Source organism: Botryllus schlosseri, chromosome 13 (assembly GCF_051294905.1).
Source record: "Botryllus schlosseri isolate E-star chromosome 13, Bs_hap1, whole genome shotgun sequence".
NCBI classification, from domain to species: domain Eukaryota; kingdom Metazoa; phylum Chordata; class Ascidiacea; order Stolidobranchia; family Styelidae; genus Botryllus; species Botryllus schlosseri.
In genome coordinates, this window is record NC_137248.1 from 19,738,430 (window position 1) to 19,766,395 (window position 27,966).

General features: G+C 41.0%; 2 protein-coding genes across 3 annotated transcripts in view; both read right to left on the reverse strand.

Annotated features, from left to right (window-relative positions):
• Positions 1–27,966, reverse strand: part of LOC145453807 (von Willebrand factor A domain-containing protein 3A-like) — a 173,765-nt gene that overhangs the window by 145,756 nt on the left and 43 nt on the right. The window lies entirely within an intron of this gene.
• Positions 159–27,960, reverse strand: LOC145453806 (uncharacterized). 2 transcript variants are annotated; one of them, XM_080331788.1, is made up of 16 exons: positions 27,847–27,960; positions 27,498–27,577; positions 21,162–21,251; positions 20,975–21,099; positions 19,427–19,546; positions 17,618–17,767; positions 16,576–16,659; positions 16,360–16,514; positions 13,878–14,004; positions 13,230–13,307; positions 10,933–11,047; positions 10,776–10,873; positions 10,126–10,291; positions 9,141–9,325; positions 6,395–8,586; positions 159–345 (listed from the first exon to the last, which is right to left on the reverse strand). In XM_080331788.1, the coding sequence occupies exons 1-15, from the start codon at positions 27,891–27,893 to the stop codon at positions 6,418–6,420; spliced, it is 3,789 nt and encodes a 1,262-aa protein (XP_080187914.1). In that variant the 5' UTR covers positions 27,894–27,960; the 3' UTR covers positions 159–345; positions 6,395–6,417. The 2 variants fall into 2 exon arrangements, with proteins under 2 accessions (XP_080187914.1, XP_080187915.1); XM_080331789.1 differs by lacking the exon at positions 159–345 and adding an exon at positions 3,141–3,296.

The following is a 27,966-nucleotide window of genomic DNA, read 5'->3' on the forward strand; positions in this document are numbered from 1 at the left end:
GAATCCAATACTGGTTATGACGTCATAATTTTCGATACATGATATCGCCCAACCCTAATTAAGCAGGTAAAACTAGGTAAAAGTAGAACTGACCACCTCTGCTGAATGTTACCTGGCTCGATATCATCAGCAGCCCCGAAACAGGAACACTACAAACATTCCGAGCAACGAAATCGTGTATTAGATGACGTGCACAAAAGAAATGCGCCGTGTATCAGATGACGTGCGCAAACTAGGAAAGAAATGAAGATATAAGGAGGGCCGATGCTCATTGGTTTTTCCAGTTATCCTGCACGGTGTGAGACTTGAGCAGTTACGTGGCAGAGTTCAGTATGGCAGTGGTTTCTAAAAAGAGAAACGCTTTCGTTACACATGGGGCGTATTCAGCAGTTGGATTCAAATTTTTTGACAACAGGTTCTGTCAGTCCAAGTTTCAGTCATTGTGTTGACTGTTCACTCAGTTCCGAGTTCAATCACGCTCATCCCACTTTTCAGAACTATGCTTTGGCGATATGAATTGCCTTACATCCATAATATACTAATTTTCTTACTCTTTACAGTTTCTGGACCTTTAATAAGTACCAGTGCTAATAAACGAAATACCAATACTGCAGTAACTTTACTCTTCTTCGAAGTGAGCATCTGAGTTTCCAGTCACATGACTCGAGTGCAGTATGGAAAACAAGTCGGAATATCGTACAACCCGAATAATATTCACTGAAACGACAATGTATTGTCACATATGCATTAGGGTTGTTCAGATTTCAAGTTGTCAGGAAACCTCGGTCACACCCTTCCTAATGAAGTTTAGTACGTTTATACTTTTACACGCAATTTTGGTCATCTTCCCCGTGACCTTCCTTCCGCTCAAATCCCAATAAAAGTTCACAGAGTGATTTGAACCGGAATAGATCTCGTCAATCAACAGTGAACAAAATGACTCGGGACTTATTCGTTGGTGAATTGAAAATGACTCAAGTAGAGTCGAGAATAAAAGCGATATTGACTTGTGAACCCATGAAATTGTTAAGGTTCCAAAGAAATCCTACGTCCTATTTGGCTCATTACAAACACGTAGAATTAAAGATATTTTTTATTAATTATCAATATTGATCAAAACACGTGAACAAGCTTCACTTCTCGAACATCGATATATAAGTTCTAGTTACAGATTTTGATAGGCGAGTAGTTCTAGTTGCGAGTTTTCAAACGGAATAGATCTATTTCTTATTGCAAGTATTGAAAAGTGATTAGTTTCAACAGGGTTGTAACCAAGTCACAGGTCAATCTCACTTTTATAGTTTTGACTCAAGTCATGTCGAGTCATTTTCAATTCACCACCCAGTAAAGTCCGAGTCCAAGTCAGCAAGCAGAGGGTCGAGTCCGAGTCATGATAGTATGACTCTAGTGCGAGTCCAAATCATTGTGTTGACTGCTCAGTTTCCAGTTAAAGTCTTGTTAAACCCACTTTTTATAACTCTGTTGGGCAATATCGAATGGTTCGCATTTATAATTTACTAATCTTCCTCGCTTTTAGCAGTTTCCGGCCGCATTTTCAAGCACCAGTGCCAAGAGACGAAATCCCAATAGGGTGGTTTCTTCACTATTCTTTCAGATTACGATGGCCGTCTGAGTCTCGAGTAGGACTGGGCACAATGATTCGAGTACTCGAATCTGAATGGAGTATTAATTTTATTGAGTCGAGTCGAGTAGTAAAAGACGATATTTCGGGTACTGAAATTATACACTCCTCGCCAATGCAAGTTGATTTATCAATGAAAATTGTAACTTTGTTACTATTTTCCACTCTGGAAGCCTTGAAACCTTCATTGGCCTATTGAAAGATATGAAACATATAGTACAAAGCTACAAACGTTCCTGGAAATAACATATTTCCGAAATCATGATCATCCCACAACATCGTCACGAAGTGCAACAAAATAGGTATGGTGAAAAGTAGCAAAGTATCTTTAACACTAGAACGATCAAGTGGCTTTTTTGACACATTTTCATTTTTGAAGAGCTGGCATTTAGTCAAATCTTACGCTGTTCGGCTGAAACTTCTTGACTTTTATTAATTTTATGTAGGCCACCTTACCCATGATTTTCATCACTCATCTAGTACAAATAAAAAAGTTATACACAGAGCTACCTAGAGCTACCGAGTGGCTTTTTTGACGCATTACACTTTTTCTACCTTCAGGCATCGCAGTTTCATATTCTTGAAAGTGGTTACGTATCTGATAAACGCAGAAAACCGTTTGTAACAACAGAACTTTGTTAATATCGATTCAGTCTAACTCTGTTAGCAACAACATCCCTTGTAATAGAAGGCCCTGGATCTTCCTCGTTCCAAGTCACCGAAGCTCTGTAATATTATATTTCTGAAGCTCAGCGTGTTACAGGACATGAAATTTGAAATGCACCATTAGACCACGCCGACATCTGTATTGTCCATACTAATATACTAGGCTTGTACAAGGGCAAAGGGCCTTTGCTCCGGTCTACGAGATGGATCTTCGGGGGGAGAGTGAGCTGAATCTAGTGAATTGAATGCATATGAGGACTGAGGGCATGGGTGCATTATGTTTAGTCAGGCCCCCTCGAAGAACAGATTTATGGAAGTCATGAGCTTTCCATTGACATAAGGAGTAAAAAAGGTGTGGATTCGATAAAGATAATATGGTTTTCGCTCATTACATGGTCGAAATGCCAGCAAATAATTGGGGTAAAATGTCAGATGGTGGAGGCTGCTGCTACCAAGTATCTATACAAAGGCGTCTCATATTTAGGCAAGGATGGGACAGGACACCTCCTCCATAATCTATACATTTGCCAAGCATAGTAATGTGAAGAGTCTGATGTAATCCATCTCGAAACAATGTTACGTGAATGTGGCTGTATACGCTTGAAGAAGCAAACGATGTCCCAGTTGACACTATTGTCAAAAGTTGCTTGAAGCTACCCAGGACCAGAAGGAGCACAGGCAGCTTCATGTAGCCACACTTTTTAAAGCTATCATCTTGTTGATATGCGTAACGGCGAGATGCCAGTGTAGAGATCGAATTTGTACACATATATATTGAGTTCACTGCAACCTGAGGTAACTGTTTCCTTCAGAAACAACACAAACAAGAAACCAGTGACGGTTAAATGTTATAACGAAACAAAACCAGGGGGATATTATTGGTCAGGTTGCAAAGCAGTATTCTATGAGGGTACCAACAAGTCGACGATGGTCCGTGCATGTTTTCTTAGAATGTGATTGATCGTCTACTTGCCAGAATGCCGATACTCTAAAAATATGCAAATCGAGGATTAGTTGCAAAATTGAATTATGCAAATGTTATCTGATAAGCTTTATGATATGTCAGCAATAACCAACAATGATGATGTGGCTAAAGCGGATCTGGAACCTACTCTAAATTTTTAAAGAACGTGCTCAAATACCAAATGCGCACCAGAGCAACACTTATATGTTACACCAAAAAACGGCAATTTGACACCAAAAAACGGCAATTTGTTTTATAAGTGTTGACCTAAGGTGTAAGTAAAATATTGCAAGTAGCTATGAGCACAATAAACAATGGTTTCTGATAACGTTTGTTGAGATTTGTGCTGATTTTTAGCTCCGGTAAATGCATTTAATCGAAGAAAATTCAACATGCGTCAAAAAAGCCACATGGTAGTTCTAGGTAGTTCGAAGTTCCGGTAGTTCTAGTGTTAATGTGATGTATAACAGGCATTATATTATTTGTGGTGGCATAAAAGATCCATATCTGAACTTGGACATCTTACATTATGTCATGACGTCATAATGTGTGATACTCAATTACTTCACTTGACGCATAATACCGGTACATGGTTCAGAAATGAATCCCCAGGTACTCGATTATGCCCAGCCCTAGTCTCGAGTCATATGACTTGGTTTGAGTCATGTGCAATGACTCGCGTCCCAAGTCGATTCAATACACAGATTGACTCGAGCCGAGTGATTTCCGCATTTTGACAAAATGACTCAAGTCAAGTCATTAGAAAATCGTGACTTGAGTCATTACTCGAACTCTGACTCCAGACATTCCACACATTTTCAATATAGCGACTCCAACTCACTGCCGAGTCTTTAAACGTACCGGCTCCGACATTTTCTGAAGAGAGCTCCCGACTCCAATAGCAATTCGGAGATTATATGCCACAGTTAAATGACTATCATGTGACCAATAAACATATGTTCATGTTCAAGGATGGCATGCAAATTGTTTCATTGTGGCATAGAATTATTCATTATGCAATTAACATTTGAAAACGCCTTTTCAAATATCCTTCCTTTTTCATATTTCATAATACCCTAATATGTATGAATCATTCATAGACATAGATCTAATCCTGCAACATTAAAATGTAGATAAAACTATCAAGGCTCCTATGTATGAGTCAGCAATTACCGTAATACAGAGATGCAGAGGTGGTCAGTAACAAAGTCTACTTTTTTCAAGTGCTCAAGTAGTAATTCAAATTTCCCTCTACTTCTACTTCGTAATATCTTGTGATCTACTTATTTGCTTTTCGCTATTTTCAGTTTGTCAAGTAGAAGTAGTTGATACTCCAACCACGAAGATAGCCTGAGGAATTTTGGTGCTGCTTTCGTGGAGTATCTATATTTAATTTTCATAGAAATTTAGTAAAGCCCAGAATTTTCGTTGCGCTTCGCGCGCAGTGGAGTGACCAGTATATTTCACGAAAGTATCGGTGAATGAAATTTAGGTAGCGGGTTGCGTGGTTCCGTTCGCACCGCATTGTCGCCCATATGAAATATTTCATCACCATGGATTGAAGACACGAAATATATTTTCCGCTTTTGGAAGTAATATTTATATTTCTCTTTCAATTCCCAGTATCATACTTTGAGTACTAATTAGTTTCATTTCTTTTGTCTCAAGAACACACATGTTGAAGTATAGAAGAAAGTGTAGTAATGCCTTTAATTTCTGGAAATAAAGCTACGCAATATGGCATTTTACGATCCACCATATTTTTGATTGACGTTTACTAATCGTGCAAAGTGTTTACACCGTATCCTATACAACTTCTCTGTATTGCTCTTCGACTAATCTATGGGTCCTATAATATGGGGGACGGTTCCATAACATATTTTCTAAAACGGGCTGTTCAAGTAAATAGAGGATTAGTATCGGATTTCCATATCAATACCGGCATTCTCATCCCGTGATGTGGACGAATGCATACGTTGTCGAAAATTCGATACCTGCTGGTATGCATCAATATGAATCAAGCTCTGCACCTTTTGCATAGCTCAATTTGCCGCTTTTGACAGTCCATGCGAACGAATTACGATCGTTTTCACGACTACTTACTTACTTGAGTGGATTAGTCGATCAATTCTACTTCTACTTCAAGTAGTTTTAGGTTGCTTGAGGAAGTACTTCTACTCGTACTTGAGTAGATTTTTTTCATCGCTACTTCTACTTCTAACTTGAGTAGCTTTCTTGACTAATTTGACTACCTCTGCAGAGATGTAAATTGCTAATTTTCTTATGGCACATTATGCTGATTACAAGCACACAAACTCTCACTACTAGTAGACATTGGTCAGAAACGAAATTTAGGTAGTCAAATAGCATACCGGTGTGACTATCTGCATGCACTTAGCCAAGTATTCAAGGACTAGGACTTGCAGTCTTGCAGCCAAGCAGCTGAGCTACACTACAAAGATTTCCAATTTTGTCAAGTGGGAAGCAGCGTTTGGTTATATTTACATCAATTGATCAATTTTGCAAAACCAGACGATTTATTTAATCTGTCACGTTATCATGGTCTAATTTCAACTATTGCATCAATTTGTGACTGCATCGCAAAGATTCATATTGCTATTTTCTTTCGTTATGCAACTGAATTGCAATTTGAAATGTCCAATTTTATAAATATCGTTAGTAAAAACAGTGATTGATGGTGTGTAAAAATCATATTCTAGTTACTATTAGTGATTTAAAGATAGCTTTGGACGCCATTGAAAAGCTAATTGTTTTCATAATAAAGGAGTTAGAGTCACGGTAATTTTCACAAACTCTGACTCCAGCCGCCATAGCTTTTTTTCCGACTCCAAGGCGCGTCAAAAAGAGACTCCGACTTCATTAAGAAAAAAATTGCCGAACTCCCACCCCGACTCCACAGCCCTGACAGCCGTTCGTCAATTTTTACATCACGCCCAATTTCCGAGTTGAAAATGTTCCGCGACCTTGCGTTCAAATTCGGTAGCTGATTACAAACAGCAAGCACCTTCACACAGATCTACCCATGGCTGATTTCGTGGGCCTATGTTGGTTATTAGAAAAACAAACAAAAAACACTGTAGAGAACACACAAAATACCATACCGTCAACGCCTCAACCTCAGTCATCAAATCACTCCTGTTCCCCCCTCTCTTCCGCAAGCTCCTTGTACCTCCCGTGCTGCAACAGCCACCGCTAACTCCTCCTTAGCCCGAGCGAAACCAACGCTCAATTCCTTCACATTCTCCATACGCTCCCTCTTCTCAACCTCCCTTCTCGTCTCTTCCTTGGTATCTATTTTGTTAATCCGCCTATCTAGAGAATCCTTGGCCTCCTGCAACATCCCATCCCGCAAACTCTCAATCAGCGTGTCGGATTCGTTTACGCTGTACTCAAACTGAGACTCCTTGTCTGATTCATTCGACTTCCTCAATTTATCAGTCAGTTCCTCATTTTTACTTATCAAGTCTGAAATGCGTGCGTTCATTTCCGCGATATCTCTCTTTTTAGCGAGATTGCAGTCTTCCAATTCCTTTTCAAGCGACTCTATCGATTCTCTATCAATGACAGCCGCATCGACTTTTTCCAACAACTTTTCGTAGGTATCTTCGTAGCTATGGAATGCAGCCTCAAAATTCCTACATAATTCCACTAGACGCTTGTTCTCGGCTTCGCTCACGTTGAGTTTAGCCTTAAACTCCAGATCAGTCTCGCTCAATCTCATTATGAGATTTATGTTCTCCTCTTGTAGTCTAATATTCTCGTTTTCCTCAAGCCGCAGCAGGGTGGCGAGCTCTGAGATTCTCTCTTCGTCAGCCGCTTTCTGTTTACGGAGAGTTTTCAGCTCCTCAAAGGCAGCTGGATCCGCGTTTTCGAGCAGTTTTCCACAGAAAATCTCGTTATTTCTCAAAATTTCACGGAGTTCCGCAACTTTCTCCTGCAGCTCTCTGTTCTCCTCTGCCAGAGCAGTGTAATCGCTTTGATTAACTTTGATGTCGCTTGAAAGAGAATCTTTCTTTAGATGTTCAAAAATCTGGCTTTGATCTTTTACTTTGATGTCGCTTGAAAGAGAATCTTTCTTTTGATGTTCACAAATCTGGCTTTGATCTTCTACTTTGATGTTGCTTTGATCTTCAAACACACTTCTTTGATCTTTCTCTCCGGCGTCTCTCACCATCTGTTCAATGCACAGTTTCAAATCCACTACCTCCCGACGAAGACTAGTAAGTTCATCATCGTCCTGGCAATGACGTGCGATGATGCCCAAGCCTTCGATGACGTCGTTTTTCTCCTCCAGTTGTAATTTGAGCTCCGAAATCTCATCATACAGGCGGTCCACCATCTCCTGATCGATTGACATGGAAACATTCATCCCGGGATTCGACACAGATACCTTTTGGTTGGTGGTTTGAGCTCGGACAGCGTCTAATTCTCGGGTTAACCTCTCGATTTCTCTCTCCTTTTTGGCGACGTCATCCTTCAAATCTCGACACTGCTGCGATTCAACTTTCTCACAATCCGGATTGCAACGCATCTCTCCTTCGACATCGGAAGAGACTTCGAGTTCACAAACACGAGACTGCAGAGTATCTCTCTCTTGCGTGGCTTCTTCGAATTGCTCGGGCAAGATTCTGTAAGAAGTCTCCTTCTCCAAGTCCTCGGTTTTAGATCCAGATTCTAAAGCCGGAATTTTATTGTCGAGCACCTGTTCCTCACCAGTCAACAGCTTGAGCCTGGCTTCGTACTTTTCAAGCTCCTCTTTACTTCGAGAAATAGTGTCTTTGAATTCAGAGGGTTTCGCATCTTTCTTTTCAATCTCCAGATCGCCCTCGCCAATTTTCTCTCTCATTTTATCAACGCTTTGACTAAACAGTTCCATCTTCTCTGGCAATTCTTTTACAAAAGCACATTTGGCGGACAATTCATCCGACTTTGATCGCAAGTGTGATGTCACAGCCGCTAAATTCTCTTCAGCCTCGGCTACGGCTTCCGTATGTTTTTTGAGAGAGTTCGTGGCGTGTCCTAGCCTGTCCTGTAAAGATTCGAACGACTTGAGATTCTCGGCTTCCCGGGATTCAGCTTCCTCCAGCGAGATCCTCGTCTTCTCCGTGGCCTCGTAGGAGCCTTTTTTTGGTAACTCTTCAGATTTTTCTTTGAAAGCAGCGATTTCGCGGCTCAATTCCTTCAAGCGAGGTCGCACCTCCTCGACTTTGCGTTCGAGTGACGCCTTTTCTTGGCCCCTCGCTTCGGCGTGTGTCATAAATTTTTCGGTTTTCATGGCAAGCAGACCTCTGACCTGTGAGACATTACAAACTCTGGATTACAGTAGAAGTACAAGTAAATTTCTACTACTTCCATTAAATGTAGAAATGTATATTTTCAAGACAATGAAAGGTATAGAATGCATTCAAGTAGTTTTCAAAAGAAGATTTGGGTCTTTTACCATAACTAAGTAAAGTCAGCAAGTGGTTTTGCACTCGTTCGAGCGCAAGGAGGAACATATAAAACCATTACCACTTGAACAAGTGGGTACGTTTGAATCTCAAGCGAGCTACGGGAATGGACATGACAATTCAAAATGATCAAAATATTCCTATGCCAATCTCGCGAAAAATAATTCAGAACATCAAATATTTTTTGTGCTTCAACTCCTGGTGGTTCCAGTTGCTATGTGCCATCCGACATAGATTTTTACTGAGATGATGGGCCTTGCCACTATTAAAAACCCTGCCCGGTTTCTCAAGTTATTGCTATTTGGCTCAGTTGTCAAAAAACGAACACAGTGCACAGCACACCCACGCTCTATGTATATTTGTGAGATGTTGCAGTGAAGTCGTATTTCTGCTTTACCTCGTTGAGCTGCTTTCCTAGTTCCACGATCCTTTCTCTCCTCAAATCCGACTGCTGCCATAGCGATCGTTGCTCAGCCCCGTTTTTAGTTCTGGTCATTTTCTCCTGCTCAAAAATAGCTTTCAGTTTGTCGACTTCCGCTTGCAACACCATCACCACTTCGGCTTCGAGTTTCTTGTTTTCCTCTGAAGATAGAAAGGTGAACTTTGTGATACGTCCGCAAAGAATCAACAGACTGGGACCGGGAAGGGGGGGGGGGTAGGGAGATGGGGACGGTGATTACGATTATATCCAGCGTGGCCATATTACATTGTCCTCATTTCTAAGATATGTTCTCATTTTTGAAGGTGATGCCTTCTACATCTGATGTGATCTACATAGTCATATACAACTCAACGCTCAATAACAATGGAAATAGATTGCAGTGATACATCCGGAAGCGGAAGCTATTCGGAAGAATTTTCCAACGAAGGTATCAATTGTATGTGAAATCAAATAAACAGATAGACAATGTCTCTTTATCAACCGACATGTGATTTTAGACGTTCTTGATCCTACCGAGTTAGAATCCATGGTTTTGAATGGAGAGGTTATCACCATCAATCCATCCCCAGTACCTGACAGCAAAAGCACAAGACAAGGCGATTCCTCTCGTCATTTGTCCAACATCTGTTCAAATCTATATTGTATCTTAAGGTACCAGTGCTCGCTGTGTCATGTTATGAGGGTAGGCAGAGTGTCAGTGTGCTGTAAGGAGCTCAGCTATGTAAGCGACCGTTTGGACTACCCTAGCATTAACTGCATCACGGAGCACCCTGGGTTTTCTTCGGTCTCCTTGGATAGATGGGTTCCTAAAACGGCATATAATGGGTTTAGGTACATATTCAGAGCGTGGATCTATTTCCAAGAGTTGATGGCGCACGCAACCCGAAATTCAGCATCAGCCCGGCACAAAAAACACAAATCTACCAAGCATTGCTCCTACCCGCAAGCACTTGGTTCGCCTCTTCCCATTTCTGGCAAGTCTGCTTTTTGACGTCCACCGGCCACTGCAGGCTCTTGATTTTGGCCGTCATTTTCTCGGGATCCTGGACCTGCCCTCTCGGTATGATCGAAACCTCGTTGCCATGGATCTTTTCCAATTCCCGCCCCTGACGATCGTGACGAAAGAAATAAGAAATTACTTCAAGTTTTAAGACACGGGGCATTGGAGTTTTGTTCACTACGCTAATGTTAATATACAATTGAATAATATATACTCATATAAATAAACCCGGATGTTTTCGGCTGACACTCGTCAGGGGTAATCCAGAGGGACTAGTAGAGAATTGAAAAGAACATTGTAAGCGTATATCAACAATCGCACCACCAAATATGACTTCATTATGATTGTTGATATACAATGCTTTATTTAATTTTCAACTAATTGCTGACGACTATCCCGACGAGTCTGATTTGGAATGACACTATTCCTAAAAAAACGGGATAAGAAAAATTACAAATTAACTTTATCATTATCTCTAATGAAACTTCGGGCACAAGCCAGTTCTCCCTTAAAAAACATATCTACTCGTTTCCTAGTACAATCGGCAATTAACATCTCCAAGTGCTACAATAACCCTCTCCAATGCATACCGGTGGAAAATGTGTCGTCACAGGATCATCGGAAAAGCGAGACCGTTTAATGCAAGGCGCAAATTCCACGTCACTTAAGTCATGATCAGGATTCAACACTGCAAAATTACGCAACGTAAACAACTTCCAAAAGCAATTAAGAAACAGCGAAACTTACGTGTAGATTGGTTAGTAGCGGTCAATTGACGCTTTGACGAATCCAACTTCGGCGAGACCGCCAAGCCCGACTTCAGGCCGGGGGGCCCCGTCTCTCTGCTGGTGTCGCTTTGCCTCTGAACAAAAAAAGTCAAGTGAGCATGGATAATGATCAGGCCGTGTTATTTTTGGCATATGCCAAAACTGCCAAAAATATCTTATTTTGGCATTTTTCGATTTTTATTTTTGGCAGTTTTGGCATCGTCCTCTAAATAGATAGTTTCAGCCTCGAATTAGTCACAAAAACGCTTTATTTGGGATAGTTTGTCAAAAGACACCACAAAATGTGCAGCAGCCACGTATATAATCAGTGCCAAAAAACAATAAGAAGAAGAAAAAACCTAACGATTTCATAGGTTAATTATATCAAACGGAACCACAAAATGTGCAGTATCCATCGGAATCGGTGCCAATGAAAGAAAAGCCTAACAAACACACTCAACAGCTGATTGTTATAGCTGTTGAATAGACTTAAATCGTTGCACTGTAGCAGTGCTTCCAAACTCAGGTCAGCTAAGTTTCTCCTAAATTCATTTCTCGCCCAGCGAATCTGGGAAATATCGGCTTCAACAGTAGCCGCTGAGGGAAAGAATGTTGCCAGTCATCCACAAAAGGTTTTCAGAGCTTCAAAATCTTTGGAGGGCCGAACCGGCTTCCATGCATCATGAAAAGAGATCACTTCGCCAGTGCCATCGATCTCATCGCGGAAATAATTTTCTTCCTCATCCTTTTCCAGGAGTTTCCTGTGTTGTCTCTCAACACATTCTATTTAGTAGCCCGACTATCATTTCTCCTTCAGTCTACCGATATATTTTCGGAGGACTTTTGTCACTTCAGGTGGCTTTAATATCACCAACCCGCATGGAAGAGTCCTGGGAAGGTTTGCTTGTTTAAGAACATTGACGCAACAAGACTGTCTGGCAAAACGAGACCCATGCAGCTCAGAAATAGCCAGACAGTTTGTTGCGTCACGATGTTCAACTCGATCGCAATGCAAAAATCGTGGTTGATATTGGGGGTTCCAGTTCCATGAGCAGAATAAAATTTATACTTTAATAATCAGTACTGCGGCAGCTTCTCATTGATACCCGTTTTATCAAATTTAGCGCTCGACAAGCCGGTCGAAAATGGTCGTAAAATTGCCTTTGGACAAATGGAAAGTATGACGTAAACCAAATGCAGTCAGCCGTTCAATCACACTGTGCCCACACCATTTAGGACACCATGCTTTCACCCCTAATGGTTGGGCTGGACCCAGATTAAGAAACCTGCCTTTCACAAACGCTCTTCTCGCTTCTAACGCGGTCCTGTTAACACAACACCATGAACGAAATACACTATTTGGCAGGCCGTGTTATTTTTGGCATATGCCAAAAATTGCTTATTTCTGGCATTTTCAAATTTTTATTTTTGGCAGTTTTGGCATCTGGCTCCTGAAATGCCAAAAATAACACGGCCTGATTATGATGGAAGAGAACAGGATAGGAAATGAATGCCTATTAACTGAGCGATTGAAAAACGGAAGATTTCTTTGACATTTTGACATGTTTTTACCTTGAAAACTTAATTTTGACGAAAAAACTCGCCGGTGCCAATCGATTAATTGAAATCACCATTAGAAGCCCTGTGTCCCGGCAACTGAATATATTTTCGAAGATCGTACCCATTATCAGTCATTTTGTGTTCCTATACCTATAATCACCTGAGAATTTTTAAAGTAGTCACCTCCGATTAGCTGATAAAACTATCTAATCTACTTTTTTCAATTGGACATGCTTTTACAAACTCAGATAACCTTGTGCCGAGAAAGATTATCGACGATTATTGATGTTGATCACGGAGGCATCGCTACATTAGGTGTAAGTACACGCGTAAATGCCGGTAATATAAGGTTCATATAAGCTTCCTTGTGTTGACGGACTTGTGATATAAATAAGGCGGTATGAGTTCCACTCTCGCATGGTACTACAAGAAATCGAAGAGAAACCAAGATGTGATTTCGTTTGCATATATCCACTGCAACTTATGATGAAGTGCATTCAGAATAGCGATGGGTTAGTTACGGTATTCTCGTTCGTGCACAGGAGAGAGAAATACAAGCCAATGTATTCAAAAGTCTAAGTGCAAGGCGGGGTGTGCTACTATTTGCATATGAGCCAAGAAAATTGAGACAGAATCGCCGCTTCAAAAGAGCAAGAAATTTTGAAATGGGAGGGGTATTGATCAACAACACCAAAAAACCTTCGGTACACCACTAACCTCGTTCAACAGCACTTTCTCCGAAAACATTTCATTGACACGAGCTTTGTTGTTGACCAGTTTCGCTTTGCTGGCAAACTGTAAGTGAACAGCAGGTAAAGCTTAAGCCGAGAGACAAAAAATTGTATGTGTGCATTCCATTTACTCTGCAAAGGTTACCAGTGAATTGGAATGTTGAAATCGGCACTTCTTGGCCCATGACCCTACTATAACTAAAGTTGACAACTAACAAAGTACTGCGAGCAGGTTTTGTTTACATATACTTGTTTGCTTACTTGAAAATCGCTGTGTCTACTTGTATCTGAGTAGATATATATAAATTTTACTTTTACTTCTACCGGAGTAGCCACAGTGACTACTTGAACCAACTCTGCAACTACTGAGGTGCAGACCTAGATCATTGCCTCCCTCTAAAATTGGGGTCCAGCCAGTGTGCCAATATGGTGTCCACCCCGTCTTCCATGTCAGGTTTCATTTTCTTTTTTTAGGCCCCCAATTAAATGTTATCTGACCTTTAACCCCGGATATATTATTACAATATTGATGCCTCACTTTCATAATAATAATAGATTTTCATGTCTTGATGACAATGATTCTAATGTCGAATTCATCAGGAACGCTTGTAAGAGCGAATTTGAGCAGACATACCCGAAGCGTGCTATCTGTGTCGTCATAAGACACCAGAGTAACAACGCAGATAATTGCAGTCAAGGCATTCCCGCCTAGAGAAGGTTGGAGGATACGAGTCAATTTAGAATCCCTGAAGCTGATATGCCTGTCAAAAATGAGTCAGACGATAGAGAACATCGCGGACACTACAAAGTACAGTTCTGAAGCTACACTGCGCAAATAACACCTGTAATATTACATGGAAGATACGAAATGCGAAAGTGATCAAAACTTCTGATTATCATCCGACTGATGTCCGGTTTCAATAACCAAAGATTAGAAAGCTGTAACAGATGGTTACATTTAATACGATTGCTATCCAGACGCCACCAATCAGACATGGGGTGATTACTTCTTGAACGTAATCGATTGCGATTACGATTACTTCTGAATGACGCAATTACGATTACTATTACGATTACAGCAAAATCAGGAAGTAGTCGATTACGATTACATTTGGAAAGTAATCACGATTACTCACGATTACATTTATTTGGCATATTAGAAGTTATATTGGAAGACAATATATGGATTGCGCTGTAAAAGCCTAATGAGATAACAAACTTCTTTTAAAAAAGATGCGTCATTTGCTTGTTGCGTCATAATGGAGCCCACCTATTGCCTATTTTTATAGAGGACGATTCAACGCACCCAACGATTTGCATTCTTGCCAGGTCCATGACTGCCACACCCCAAATTTCCCAATAGGGTGAGGAGCGAGATCGAACATGACTCAAAGTATTTCGTAGACCAACAAAAAAAGCGTAGCCTACATTAATTATAGTAGGTCTGCATTTAAAACAAATGGTTGTTTAAAACACTTTGTTCAAAACATGTTTTAAAAAAAATGTGTTTTTTTAAGTTGTAAAATTGTGCCATAATTGTGTAAATACTTTTCAAAAAACATGTTGAATGAGCCTATATGGACAGTGACCACCCGATTTAGCCGACATACATCGATACGGGATGGTTGGAATCCTCAAAATAGTCGGTTCAACAGTTATAGGACGGATATTTCGTCAAAGGAGCTATATTTACCCTATATTTTTTATTGTCAATGTCGATACACATTCGTGACGTCATGGCGGAAAAAAAACATGATTCAAACATGTTTGCTTTAAATTGATTTTTGTTTTAAATGCAACCATAGTTTATAGTAATAGGAATTAAGGTTCCAGTCAATACCGTGCCACGACGCGCCAAAAGACATATACAGTTTCGACCAACACGCGACTTCACGAAGTGTGCTACTATAAAAAGACCTTGGCCGTAATTTAGTGTATGTGTCCATTGCCAATAGCCGCGCTGGGTGGACGTGACTAATATTCCACGGTCCTTCCAATCCGAGCCCACAATGAAAATGCCACCCGGGCACCCACAGAGCATTAAAGACATGACAATTTGTGTCTGCGTCTCACTAAAGTTTTTATTTTAGCCGGGCACGGGATACAACAATATCTTTTGATTATACAACAGACCGGAGGTCACGAATTAACAACATACACTAAAGTAAAACAGGATACCAGACGTTATAATTATGAATTACGTGTGGAACGTTTTGATAACCTGATATACAGCATCGGCGGGTGTTCTTACCATCAGACTAATGTACGTACATCCAATATATCTATTTCCTGTGGATACTTCTTACGCAATCACTAGCAAAGCTAATAGGCTACTTCTGACATAATAATGAGCAATGGCATTTGAAAATCAGACGTTTGTGCTATCATGAGCCTGGTATAATATCACTTCATTGTCTACAAATGTTCAGTTTATGTCATAGTCCTTGTACAAATAAAAAGTAATCGTTCTTTCACAAAGAAATCGATTAGATATGGGAAGTAGTCGATTACGATTACGATTACTTTGGAATTTTTTCGAATGTAATCGATTGCGATTACGATTACTTGAAAATGCTGTAATCGTCGTAATCGATTACGATTACTAATCGCGATTACCCCATGTCTGCTACCAATACAAATAATTTTGTTACATAACAATCCTGGAAGGTTGCAAATTCTGTAAAAAATCTCATGAAATTGAACATCGCAAATTCGCCATGTCCTGATTCCAAAAATATCTATAAAAGCAATTGGGACCCCGGCATCAGGCAATCAAATAAGAATAACACAAACCATTGAATCCAGTTCCATGACAACTAGGGTCATTGCACTTTGTCACAATGCTGCGATTTGATCATTACTTCACAGATACGTCATTTTCACCAACGTGTGTAGCATAGTAATGCATGTTTTGTATGCTGCGATACGAACAATCGAGGTTCGAAACTATAATTCTTGTTGATATATCTACTCTTGGTGGCAAAGAGTGATTATAAAAGTAGTCGAAAAATCTACTCTTAATACACAAGAGTACTTGGGCGCTCTAACTGACAACCGCACCAGGCTAGTACAAATCAAGGCAATCGAGGTACAGGTTCAAACTCTGGCAAACTCACGCAGAGCCCTGGCTGTTTTCAGATGCTTTACAAATCTGATCGATGACCAGTCCAAGCACGGAAATACTCTTGTTGATGTGGCAGCCCTCTTTGAAGTGCTGGCCCTCGGCACCAGTTTGGTCCGCCCGTTCCGAACCGGCCAGATCCACCAAATTCTGCAACAAGAAAATCGTGTCATCAAACCAATTGTTCGATTGGATGATAAAAACAGCTTACCAGCTGAGAGATCTTTACGGCCGTATCGCAAGTCACTGAATCCTTGGTGGTGTTGACGTCTACGCGCTCGTGGCTTTCCAAGATCTACCATACAAGGCACTTTGTTGTCATAAAATTGGGTGAAATACACAAGACAACACTTACACAGGTACAGTACTTCAGTTATAAAATATATTCATATTTAACTAGACCCGAATATTTTTCGGCTGACATTGGTATAATGTAATCGTCAGCAACCAGTTGAGAAGCACAAACATAAATTTAACCCGAGGTTGGTATGGCCCAAGGGTTACCAACTCAAAATCGGTCGCGGGCCACTTTTCAAATTTCGTAGAAGCCGCGGGCCGCATGAATTCGATAGAGATAAAATGGTGCACACAGCCAAAGAAACATGTTTTTCAAACTTTACGTCAGCGCAACGCTGTGCTCTCTAACATGGGCGACGGGCATAATTACCGCAAAAAAATACACAAAAGAAATGCATACACAACAAACAATATTAAGATGGGCGTTTTCATTCTACTTTGAATTATGAGCTGCACGCGACAACTGAAAACAGCGACTTAATAACCAATATTGGGGTTAGCTAGACACGGTACTTTCAAGAAAACGATCTTCCTCGTAAAGTTGGATCTGGTGGGGAAGCCTCAAGTCGTTTTCTAAGCCTCTCGTCTTGGCAATATCTGGGCCATTGCATGTCAAGATAATATGTACAATTTCCCATTTGTATTAGCTAATTCTTCCGCCATGGAATGCTAATACCTACCATCGCCCAAACCGTATCAGCTAGTGAGGAATAGTGATGTTGGGCACATGAGAATAGCTTATTTTGAACAACAACAACAACAGTATTCTTGAACTGTAATCAATTTCAGCATTTCAAAATGCTTTACCAAGCGTTCTTTCAAAATCTGAAATCAGGTCGCGGGCCGCTAAATAGGACCTCGCTAGTCGCGTGTCTGAATAGTGCTTTTTAAATGGGCTGTCGTGTTCGAGAATCCTTGTCCACGACAGCATGAAAAACTGAACATGGAATACTCACCATACTGAAGACAGTGTGCGACCTGCTGCTCCGTTCGTTTATGTTGGTGACATCGGTTTGTATCCTTTCGTCTCCTTGTCGTATTAGATCCAAAACGTCAGCTTCAGAGCTCACCAACTGTTTTCTCAAACCCTGCACTACTACGTTGCCCTAAAATGATATTGCGATATGTCACGGTCTAATAGCCAACCAATGAGACGGTAAAATAAATAATGCTGTTTTACACGGTAGTTTCAGTTTCAGATAAACTTTAATTTTTTATGTAGGCTATAAATACGCCCCCATGTTAGTTAGAAACACAAACAGAAGAGCTTGGTGGCTGAGAAGTGGCTGCCCAGTGAGCGTAATCGACACGTGTTATGAGTCATCGTACGCAAACCGCGAACTGCATGCGCAAACCATACTTTACACCTCAATTCATTTCTAAAAAACTACATATTATGGTAAACGTGTCAATCAGGGCTCTCTCGAGGATGACATTACTCTGAAGATAGCCAAGCGATCATCATAACATAACAAGCCAAATGAATCTCAGTTTTCTCTTTTCTTGATGAAAAATCGAGAACACTTGGCCTTATTACACTATGATCTTCCGTCTTTGAAACCGGCGAATATCAATTTCAATTTCAAGTCGATTCGGATTTTATGAACATTTCTGTAAACCCACTTAAATTTTTGCATAGAGGCTCGCGGTTCACAAAAGGTTATATCTTGCGCGCATGGACTGTTGTAGAAGCAATTGTTCAGGCCGGTTGTTGATGCGATAAATTAGCAAGGATCATGGATCAATGCCCTAATTTCGCTCGTGCACAAACCAAACCAACTCAGCAGGTCGCCGCGTGCTGTTGTGCAGGGCAGAGGAATCTCGCTAATTGATAACACGCTTCTATCTAATTCGCAACACTCGCAATATGGCTGAATGTGATGCGCGATTGACAACAAACATGAAGAAATGTGTGATTTCAAGTTTCATTCCGAAAGAGATTTTTATCAAGACTTGTACCGATGAATACTGCGCATCCTCGATTTTAGGACGAAAAAATTAACTGGTAATCAGGTTGACCAGATATGACCAGAGCCTATATCGATAACTACAGCCTTCATGGATAACTCTGATATATACTCGGCTCACATATTTGAAGATATGATACTAACTTCGGGACATTTATTTGAGCAGCTTTGCAGCTATAATTATGCTTGGACGCGAAACAAACTAGATATGTTGCACCTGGACACATGTAAGCTATAAGAAATAGATCAAAATTCCTAGTCTAACAGTCACAGAAAATAGTTCTCTTGCTTTCTACGCCATGTTGTGACACAAAAATTGCTATATTTTTACCTCTCATAGCCAATAACGATATCGACTCCGTGTCAGAGAACAGATAATAATAATCGGTCAGTCTCTAGGAATGACATTTTTTAGTCGTTGTCTTCCCAGAATTTCAGGCTTAGGCTACTCAAAATTCTTGGCACAGAAATCCTGGTTATGAAGTGCAGCAAATTTTCTCAGGCACTAAGTCACAATAGGGGATCCGCACGACCGCTTGAAAAAATGAAGTGCTGTATAAAGTTACGTGATGGTAATACATCAGTAGGCTACTGCAAGTTGTAAAATATCTTTTAAACAAGCTTGAGCTGTCGGAAATAGGGTAAGCGGCCTAGTCGGAGCTACCTGATAACACATAGCGAATAGAAAACTAAACAAGATCACATCAGTAAAGTCCACATAAAATGTAATTTCTGCGCCTTGGAAAGTAGTTCAGAAGGTACTGGGCTACTGGCCACACACACACAGACAATACTCACAAGCTCATCTTCGCGAATTTGCAACGGGGTTGTGTCGCTGGCGGGCACCAGCAGGTCTTTCAGCACCTCGTTGTAGATTTCCAGGTAGGACACGCGTAGGAGAAACTCTCTTTCCGGAGTCTGCGGCAACAATAGAATACGATGGGAGAACCGGCGGTAATGTTGTAAAAGTACAGTCGTGATTTCCAAGTATAGAAGCATTCTAGGCCTAGTTTTGCCTGGAAAATTCTAAGGTAGAAGCAGAAGTATTCTACAATTGCGATAGTTAGTAGCGGAAGTCGACAAAACTTATTCCAAGTAGGGCAAGTTTTTTGCAACGTTTGCAACTTATTTTTACAGCCTCCGGCAGCTTCCTAAATACTCAGAAGTTATGCAGTATGGTGTTTTAAGCTGTTTTGGAGGATTCTTACATTGCAACTTTTCTCCATTTTTTTCATGAAACATTTTTCCAGTTTTTTCAATTTTTCTATGCAAATTTTTGCGAGTTTTCTCGATTTTTCATGCAACCAACTTTTTACTGGAAATATTTGGCACTATATGTAAATAGATCTCTTAATCATTTCACCGACGTTTAAATTTGAGGGCCTTTCTGATTTGACGTACACTCAGGCTAGACCGCCGAAAATTATATTTTCACTCTGTCAATTTTTTCAAGCTGTTGATTTTGTTGAAGTCGCCGACACCGAGTATTGCTACAGTGCCTTGGATACGGATCGATTAAGGTATCTCGTACCCAAGTAATTCCAAGGAACTTATCCATAAATGCAACTTTTGTGAAAAATAAATGCAACATTCCACGGATTCGTCTCCAACAAAACTTGCCCTAATAATTAGAAATACTGACCACCTCTGCATAAATTACTACTCAAGTACTAACAGCAGTCGTCAAACCACTTAACCGCTTTAGAAACTAATGGAAGTCTACAAAACTATAAATGGAAGTGGTCAGAAACATAACCAGTCTCGTAGAAGTCTAATCGAAGTAGAATCAAAGGTGCATATTACCGGAGTTGTAATGACTCAAGCCGCAACTTTTTGGGGACTCGATTTGACTCGAGTCATTCTCTAAATTGCCTAAAATGACGCATTTGTGCGTATTGACTCGACTTGTACTCGAGTCATCACATATGACTTCAGACACAGACGGCCAAGACAGACACTACGTTGTAACTTCGAAAATAGTCAGCTACCACATTATTGGTATTTCGTTTATCAGTACTGGTGTTTGTGAATTCGGGCCAGAAACTGGGTAAAGTTAGGAAAATTAGTATAGTGTGAATATACAGTGAGGGATTCAACATCACCCAAACAGAGTTGTAAAAACGCGAGTTCAAATTGAAAATGACCAGCGGACACAATAACTTGGACTCAAACCTTTGAACCCTCACTTGACTAGGTAGTGAATTGTAAATGATTCGACCTGACTCGAGTCGAAACTAAAAAAAAAGTAAAATTGACTTATGACTCGAAAGCTTGCCACGTGGTTACAACCCTGCTTATTATCGATTGTTACCGTTATCGGCCTAAAGAGTTCATTCAAAGCCGTACCTTTTGTATGCGAGAAAAAGTGTCCCGTATCGCCATGGGAATAATCCCAGGATTGTGACCAGCCGGCCTACCCATCATGGTGTAGGTCTTTCCGCTGGACGTTTGACCGTACGCTAATACAGTGCCTGACGTGAAACAAAGACTATAATGAGCAGCCGAGATATTTCGCACCATGCCTGGACGTTACCGTTAAATCCTTCCATGGCCTCTTTGACAATGGGCTCAACGATCTCATTGTAAACATCTCTTGTTTCTTCGTCGCTGCCGAAGACACGGTCTGAAACACAGGATTGTAATGATTCGAGTCAATATTTTGTGGTGACTCGACTTGACTCCAGTCATATTTTTCCAAACGCGTAAAATGGCCTGAATCGAATCAATTTGTACATTGACTCAACATGTATTCCAGTCATTGGGCATGACTCGAGACTAGGACGGCAAAGACGGACATTTCATTGTACCTTCCAAGAATAGTAAAGTCACCACATTATTGGTATTTCGTCTACCAGTCCTGATATTTGGAAAATAGGGCCAGACGCTGTTAGGACTTGGGGAAAACTACGATATTATGAAAGCAAGTCATTCTATATCACTCGAGTCGAGTTGGAAGCAGTGGGTTTAACCGGATTGAACTCTAATCTGAACAGTGAACTCAATGACTTGGACTCGCGTCACAATGCTATAACTTGGACACGACCCTCTACTCACTGACTTGAACGCGGACTTGACTCAGTGGTGAATTGAAAATGACTCGAGTCAAAATATAAAAGTGAGATTGACTTGTGACTCGGAACCTTGCGACATGGTTCCAACCTTGCTGAAACAAGGTGTCGTCATGCAAGAGGTGCTAACGTGATGCTACTAAAACAAAGACGCCAGGAATTTCACAAAGAGCTTGGCACTTCTTCGATGGCAGTCAGACATCGAAAAGTGTTCACCATGATCACCGATGAATGTTTTCCATGAACACGAAAAAAAAATTATAAACGTCAAAATATATTTTTTTTTGTGCCTTTCGAAAGACGAATGTTAGGGTTGGGGTGGGGGGTATTAGGGTGGGGGGAAAGGGGGATATTAGGGTTGTCGGAGGCGATATTAGTGTTAGGATTGGTGGATGGGGATATTAGGGTTGGCGGAGGGGATATTAGTGTTAGGATTGGTGGATAGTAATATTAGGGTTGGGGTGGGGGAAAGGGGGATATTAGGGTTGGCGGAGGGGATATTAGTGTTAGGATTGGTGGATGGGGATATTAGGGTTGGCGGAGGGGATATTAGTGTTAGGATTGGTGGATGGGGATATTAGGGTTGGCGGAGGGGACATTAGTGTTAGGATTGGTGGATGGGGATATTAGGGTTGGCGGAGGGGACATTAGTGTTAGGATTGGTGGATAGTAATATTAGGGTTGGGGGAGGGGGAGATAGCGTAGTCGTAACGATAAGCGCCCACCAATCTGGCGGACCCGGTTCGATTCCCGTCGGAGGTTTATGTGGGCTCCTCTTCCCTCGCCGTTGCCGCTCTTACGGAGACAAAAAAGACCAACGAAAGAAAGCACTCACAAGGAATGGAAAGAACTAGTAGAAAGGACCGCGGCTTCAATAAGATCAACATCGAAATGAACTGCGACATCGGGCACGGCTTCGATAAGATCAACATAGAAAAGAACTGCGACATCGGGCACTCTAGACCGAGGTGGAAATTAGATTAAAAGGATCGCAACTGCATGCGTGTCGTTCGACATCCTCCTATCTGCTCATTACATCGCATTTTGTCTTATCGCATGTACATTGTGTGTGACTTGTTCAGATGAAACATATAACCCAACGATTAATAATATGATATTATTACTATTAGGGTTGAGGTGGGGAATGTTAGGGTCCATTCATTACATTCAGCACCAATTACCATCCGTTCAAAAGATACATATTTTCCAATTGCCAAGACAGAAAGTATCGAATCTTTCATTCGAGCACGGGGTTAGATCGTTCTAGTTCATTACAAAACTGATTCAAATATAAGCGAGTGATTAATATGATGCCTATTGAATCAATAGGTTACGTCAATTCACGCGGAGTCATCATTACAAACGATGGAAAAACATAAGCGGGTGAATTCAAGCCTGCAGGCTCGTGCCGCTAGGACATACTTTGCGATAGGTGATGCTGGAGCAAACTGATGATAATCAGTATGTTGATATTTCATCCTTTCGAATACACGAAAAGATTGCGATTGAACGAAAAAATTGGAAGGTATTGAAACGATATTTAGTAGTCGTTGAAACCGGACATTCGGACACCACACTTCCTGTAGCCATAAGACAGTGTAAAGAGGCACTTACGTCGTTGTAGCCTTGTAGGATGGGCAGTTGGACACTGAATATAAAGTAACAGAAGTGATGGGATGATAGCCTAATGAAGTGGCATGTTTCGGAATGATGGGCCGATATATCAAATTGAGATTTGAATGTGGACGTTCTTGACCAAGTTTGAAGTCGCTACTTGTACTACTTGAGTAGCAACGTTGATTACTCTTATCACCGCTACCCATAGTTGAATGTCTTCTCTGTCACAACTCAAACATATAGGTCGCTAAGGGAATAAATTCTGGTTGCGATCGCATTAGCGCGATCGTTAAACATTTATGTGATATTTGTTACATATCATCCAACAATGTCCTATGTAGCCTACATTTTGTATATTTTCAACGTCACTGTGTTGGGTACCACAGGTCCACAGCCAATGATCCAGAAACGCTGAAAAGTGGTTACGGCAATACGGATTATTAATTATGAAGACGCTCGACTAATGCACGGACAGGGTAGAGCGAGTTAAAGACCATATGATGCCCATATAAACTACGTTTTCTACGTCCGACACACAGTCAGAGTTCAACAGCTTATATATCTTGACTTCAATAGCTATTCATGTGCATTACGTTAATTATTTCACTGAATACTGTTTTTGGTCTCTACGTTTTCAACTTGAAGTTCACATTAAACACGGTTTGTTCCTTGTATAGGTGGAGAAATAGGCGAATAGTATTATGATTGAGGAAAGCGTTCCGCAAAGTACTTCATTTTCCCATATCAGCCCACGCCCGCCATATATGATAGGTTTGTAGATGAACGTATAGTCAGAATAACGATTCGTGTATTGTCAGACCTGGTGTCATAGGTTCACGGCATTGAATAAATGTTGAGTATTGCGAAATCGAGAGACCCGTATGCCGAGTCAACCGGAGGTCAACGCAGCTGCTAAGACAGATTGCTATATTGGTGACCCTGACATCGCACCTGAAATCCATCTAAAGAGAATTACATCACTCGGTATCGCCATGCAATTTCAACGCGTATACTTGCAAATTGTTAATTGCTGTATGGAATCGACACGATCTCTACTGTGTATACTTCACAATATTTTGAAGAGTAGTTTTGCCTACTGGTAGTTCAGAGACGTCCAGCCAGATAATTTTGAACTTTCAATTTGCCGTCGAGAAAATCAATATTATTAGGTTGGCAATGAACATTCCAAAGTCCCGTTCACCAAGACATACCGCGCCTTTATCGTGTAGCACGCAATAGACATTAGAATTGACCGTAGCGGTAGCCCAATTACGTTCTATCGACCTAAATATATTATGGACGTATACTATAGATAAGTTTGAATATGTCATTATGCAATATTGGGTTGGCTAGTGCCAATTTTCTGATGACATTCGTTTTCTGTGTGTCACAATGGATTCCGATGAAGATCATCATTCTTCGAAGGGTATATATCGCCTTGCCTCAGTTGGTCGTTCACGTGCTGGCAGAAAGTCCGGTCCACTATAACATTATTAAGGTCAATCTCTATCCCAGCGATGCAAGCCTATATAATCTTGATTCCATTATAGATAATTAACTAACATACGGTAGGTCAGTTATCTCTAATTCCATATGGTCGTGTTAACCATGAATGCGTGTATTGACTTCACCTCTCGATTCGAGACTTTCTATCTATATGTAAAATATATTCGATATTGAAATACGCCGTGGAAATAAGTTTGGGAAAGACATCGCTAAAAGCCTCGAAGGCCATCCCGACAGTCGTCAAGAACGTCCACATTCAAATCTCAATTTGATATATCGGCCCATCATTCCGAAACATGCCACTTCATTAGGCTATCATCCCATCACTTCTGTTACTTTATATTCAGTGTCCAACTGCCCATCCTACAAGGCTACAACGACGTAAGTGCCTCTTTACATTGTCTTATGGCTACAGGAAGTGTGGTGTCCGAATGTCCGGTTTCAACGACTACTAAATATCGTTTCAATACCTTCCAATTTTTTCGTTCAATCGCAATCTTTTCGTGTATTCGAAAGGATGAAATATCAACATACTGATTATCATCAGTTTGCTCCAGCATCACCTATCGCAAAGTATGTCCTAGCGGCACGAGCCTGCAGGCTTGAATTCACCCGCTTATGTTTTTCCATCGTTTGTAATGATGACTCCGCGTGAATTGACGTAACCTATTGATTCAATAGGCATCATATTAATCACTCGCTTATATTTGAATCAGTTTTGTAATGAACTAGAACGATCTAACCCCGTGCTCGAATGAAAGATTCGATACTTTCTGTCTTGGCAATTGGAAAATATGTATCTTTTGAACGGATGGTAATTGGTGCTGAATGTAATGAATGGACCCTAACATTCCCCACCTCAACCCTAATAGTAATAATATCATATTATTAATCGTTGGGTTATATGTTTCATCTGAACAAGTCACACACAATGTACATGCGATAAGACAAAATGCGATGTAATGAGCAGATAGGAGGATGTCGAACGACACGCATGCAGTTGCGATCCTTTTAATCTAATTTCCACCTCGGTCTAGAGTGCCCGATGTCGCAGTTCTTTTCTATGTTGATCTTATCGAAGCCGTGCCCGATGTCGCAGTTCATTTCGATGTTGATCTTATTAAGCCGCGGTCCTTTCTACTAGTTCTTTCCATTCCTTGTGAGTGCTTTCTTTCGTTGGTCTTTTTTGTCTCCGTAAGAGCGGCAACGGCGAGGGAAGAGGAGCCCACATAAACCTCCGACGGGAATCGAACCGGGTCCGCCAGATTGGTGGGCGCTTATCGTTACGACTACGCTATCTCCCCCTCCCCCAACCCTAATATTACTATCCACCAATCCTAACACTAATGTCCCCTCCGCCAACCCTAATATCCCCCTTTCCCCCACCCTAATACCCCCCACCCCAACCCTAATATCCCTGTCCACCAATCCTAACACTAATATCCACCAATCCTAACACTAATATCCCCTCCGCCAACCCTAATATCCCCATCCACCAATCCTAACACTAATATCCCCTCCGCCAACCCTAATATCCCCCTTTCCCCCACCCTAATACCCCCCATACCCCAACCCTGATATTACTATCCACCAATCCTAACACTAATATCCACCAATCCTAACACTAATATCCCCTCCGCCAACCCTAATATCCCCATCCACCAATCCTAACACTAATATCGCCTCCGACAACCCTAATATCCCCCTTTCCCCCACCCTAATACCCCCCACCCCAACCCTAACATTCATCTTTCGAAAGGCACAAAAAAAAATATATTTTGACGTTTATAATTTTTTTTTCGTGTTCATGGAAAACATTCATCGGTGATCATGGTGAACACTTTTCGATGTCTGACTGCCATCGAAGAAGTGCCAAGAGCTTGACCTTCGCGCGAATGGGGCATCAAAAGTTGCTGAGGGAATTCAAGAACTGCACTAACGTTTTTCTGCGATTTGGTCATAACAAGGACTGGGTAAATTTGAGTATCTGAAGCTTCGAGACGAGCATGACTATTATAACATCATTAGAATGTGGATGATGTGGAAAGTTACCATATGTCCTTATTACAACTCAACAATTTTATGGAGTTGACAAAAAATGAATTTTGATTAAAAATTTAAATTACGGTATCTCTGCGGCGGCTAATAGGCTAGCCTACTTGTTAGATTTGAATTAAATGGGGTGTGCAACGTTTTTAATGGTAATCTGACAATTCAATCAGTGAATGGCCCGAATCCTTAAAAAAAATTTGAACAACCCTAGTGTTCCACTAATACTTGGACATATCCATCACAAGATACGTGTCAAGGCTTGAGTCAAAATCGCTGCCGAGGCTATGTAATGCACATTATTACCGCACGTATTCAATTGTTCACGAGAGATCAGGGACTCGCTAATTTCCAGAACTTCCGGACTTGTTGGCAAGCTTATCCTGCGCGTAAGTGCGTCAACATGAGGAGACTGTTTACTGCTAATGAATTACTGCTATAGCCTATTAGTAACATTCACAGTATTCGTAAATTTTTGGTAAAATCGAAACACCCCCTCCCCCCCCTCATTTTCCGCATGGCTACGCGCCTGCCTGGGAGAGTTTTTCAGGCAGTCACTTTCTGAGTTTTGTGATGAAGAACAATGAGGTTCGGACGACCGCATTATATAACACTTAATGTGATCTCACCGAAAATGTAAGGATCTTTACAATGTTCGGATTTGATTTCGTGAGTGTCGTAAGTCCAATATACTTTGGCGCTTTTCTCTCTGAAAATACAAGTTGACTTCTCAGAAGTAACAGAAAGTTGAGTTGTTGAGTTATTTGAGCCAGGGGTTGGCAAAGGGAGACATCAAGTTTCACACTTCGCTGCAATAAAATGAAAAAATTTATTCCAAGACAAGAGTCAATGCCATGTTACAATGCCGAGAGAGAGATAGAACAAATAATGTGAATTTCTGCATTCTATTCGTATAGCCTAGTTCAGATCAATGCAGCAGGTGTTAGGATTTCATCAAAGACTTGGTATATATCTTACCTGGAAACGAGTGGATGCACTCTAATTGCTACCTTTACTGGATTCATTTTATCAAACTCCTACTCCACCTTCATGGTTCCGTATCCACCTACAAATCCCTGTAAACAAAATACGAGCCGA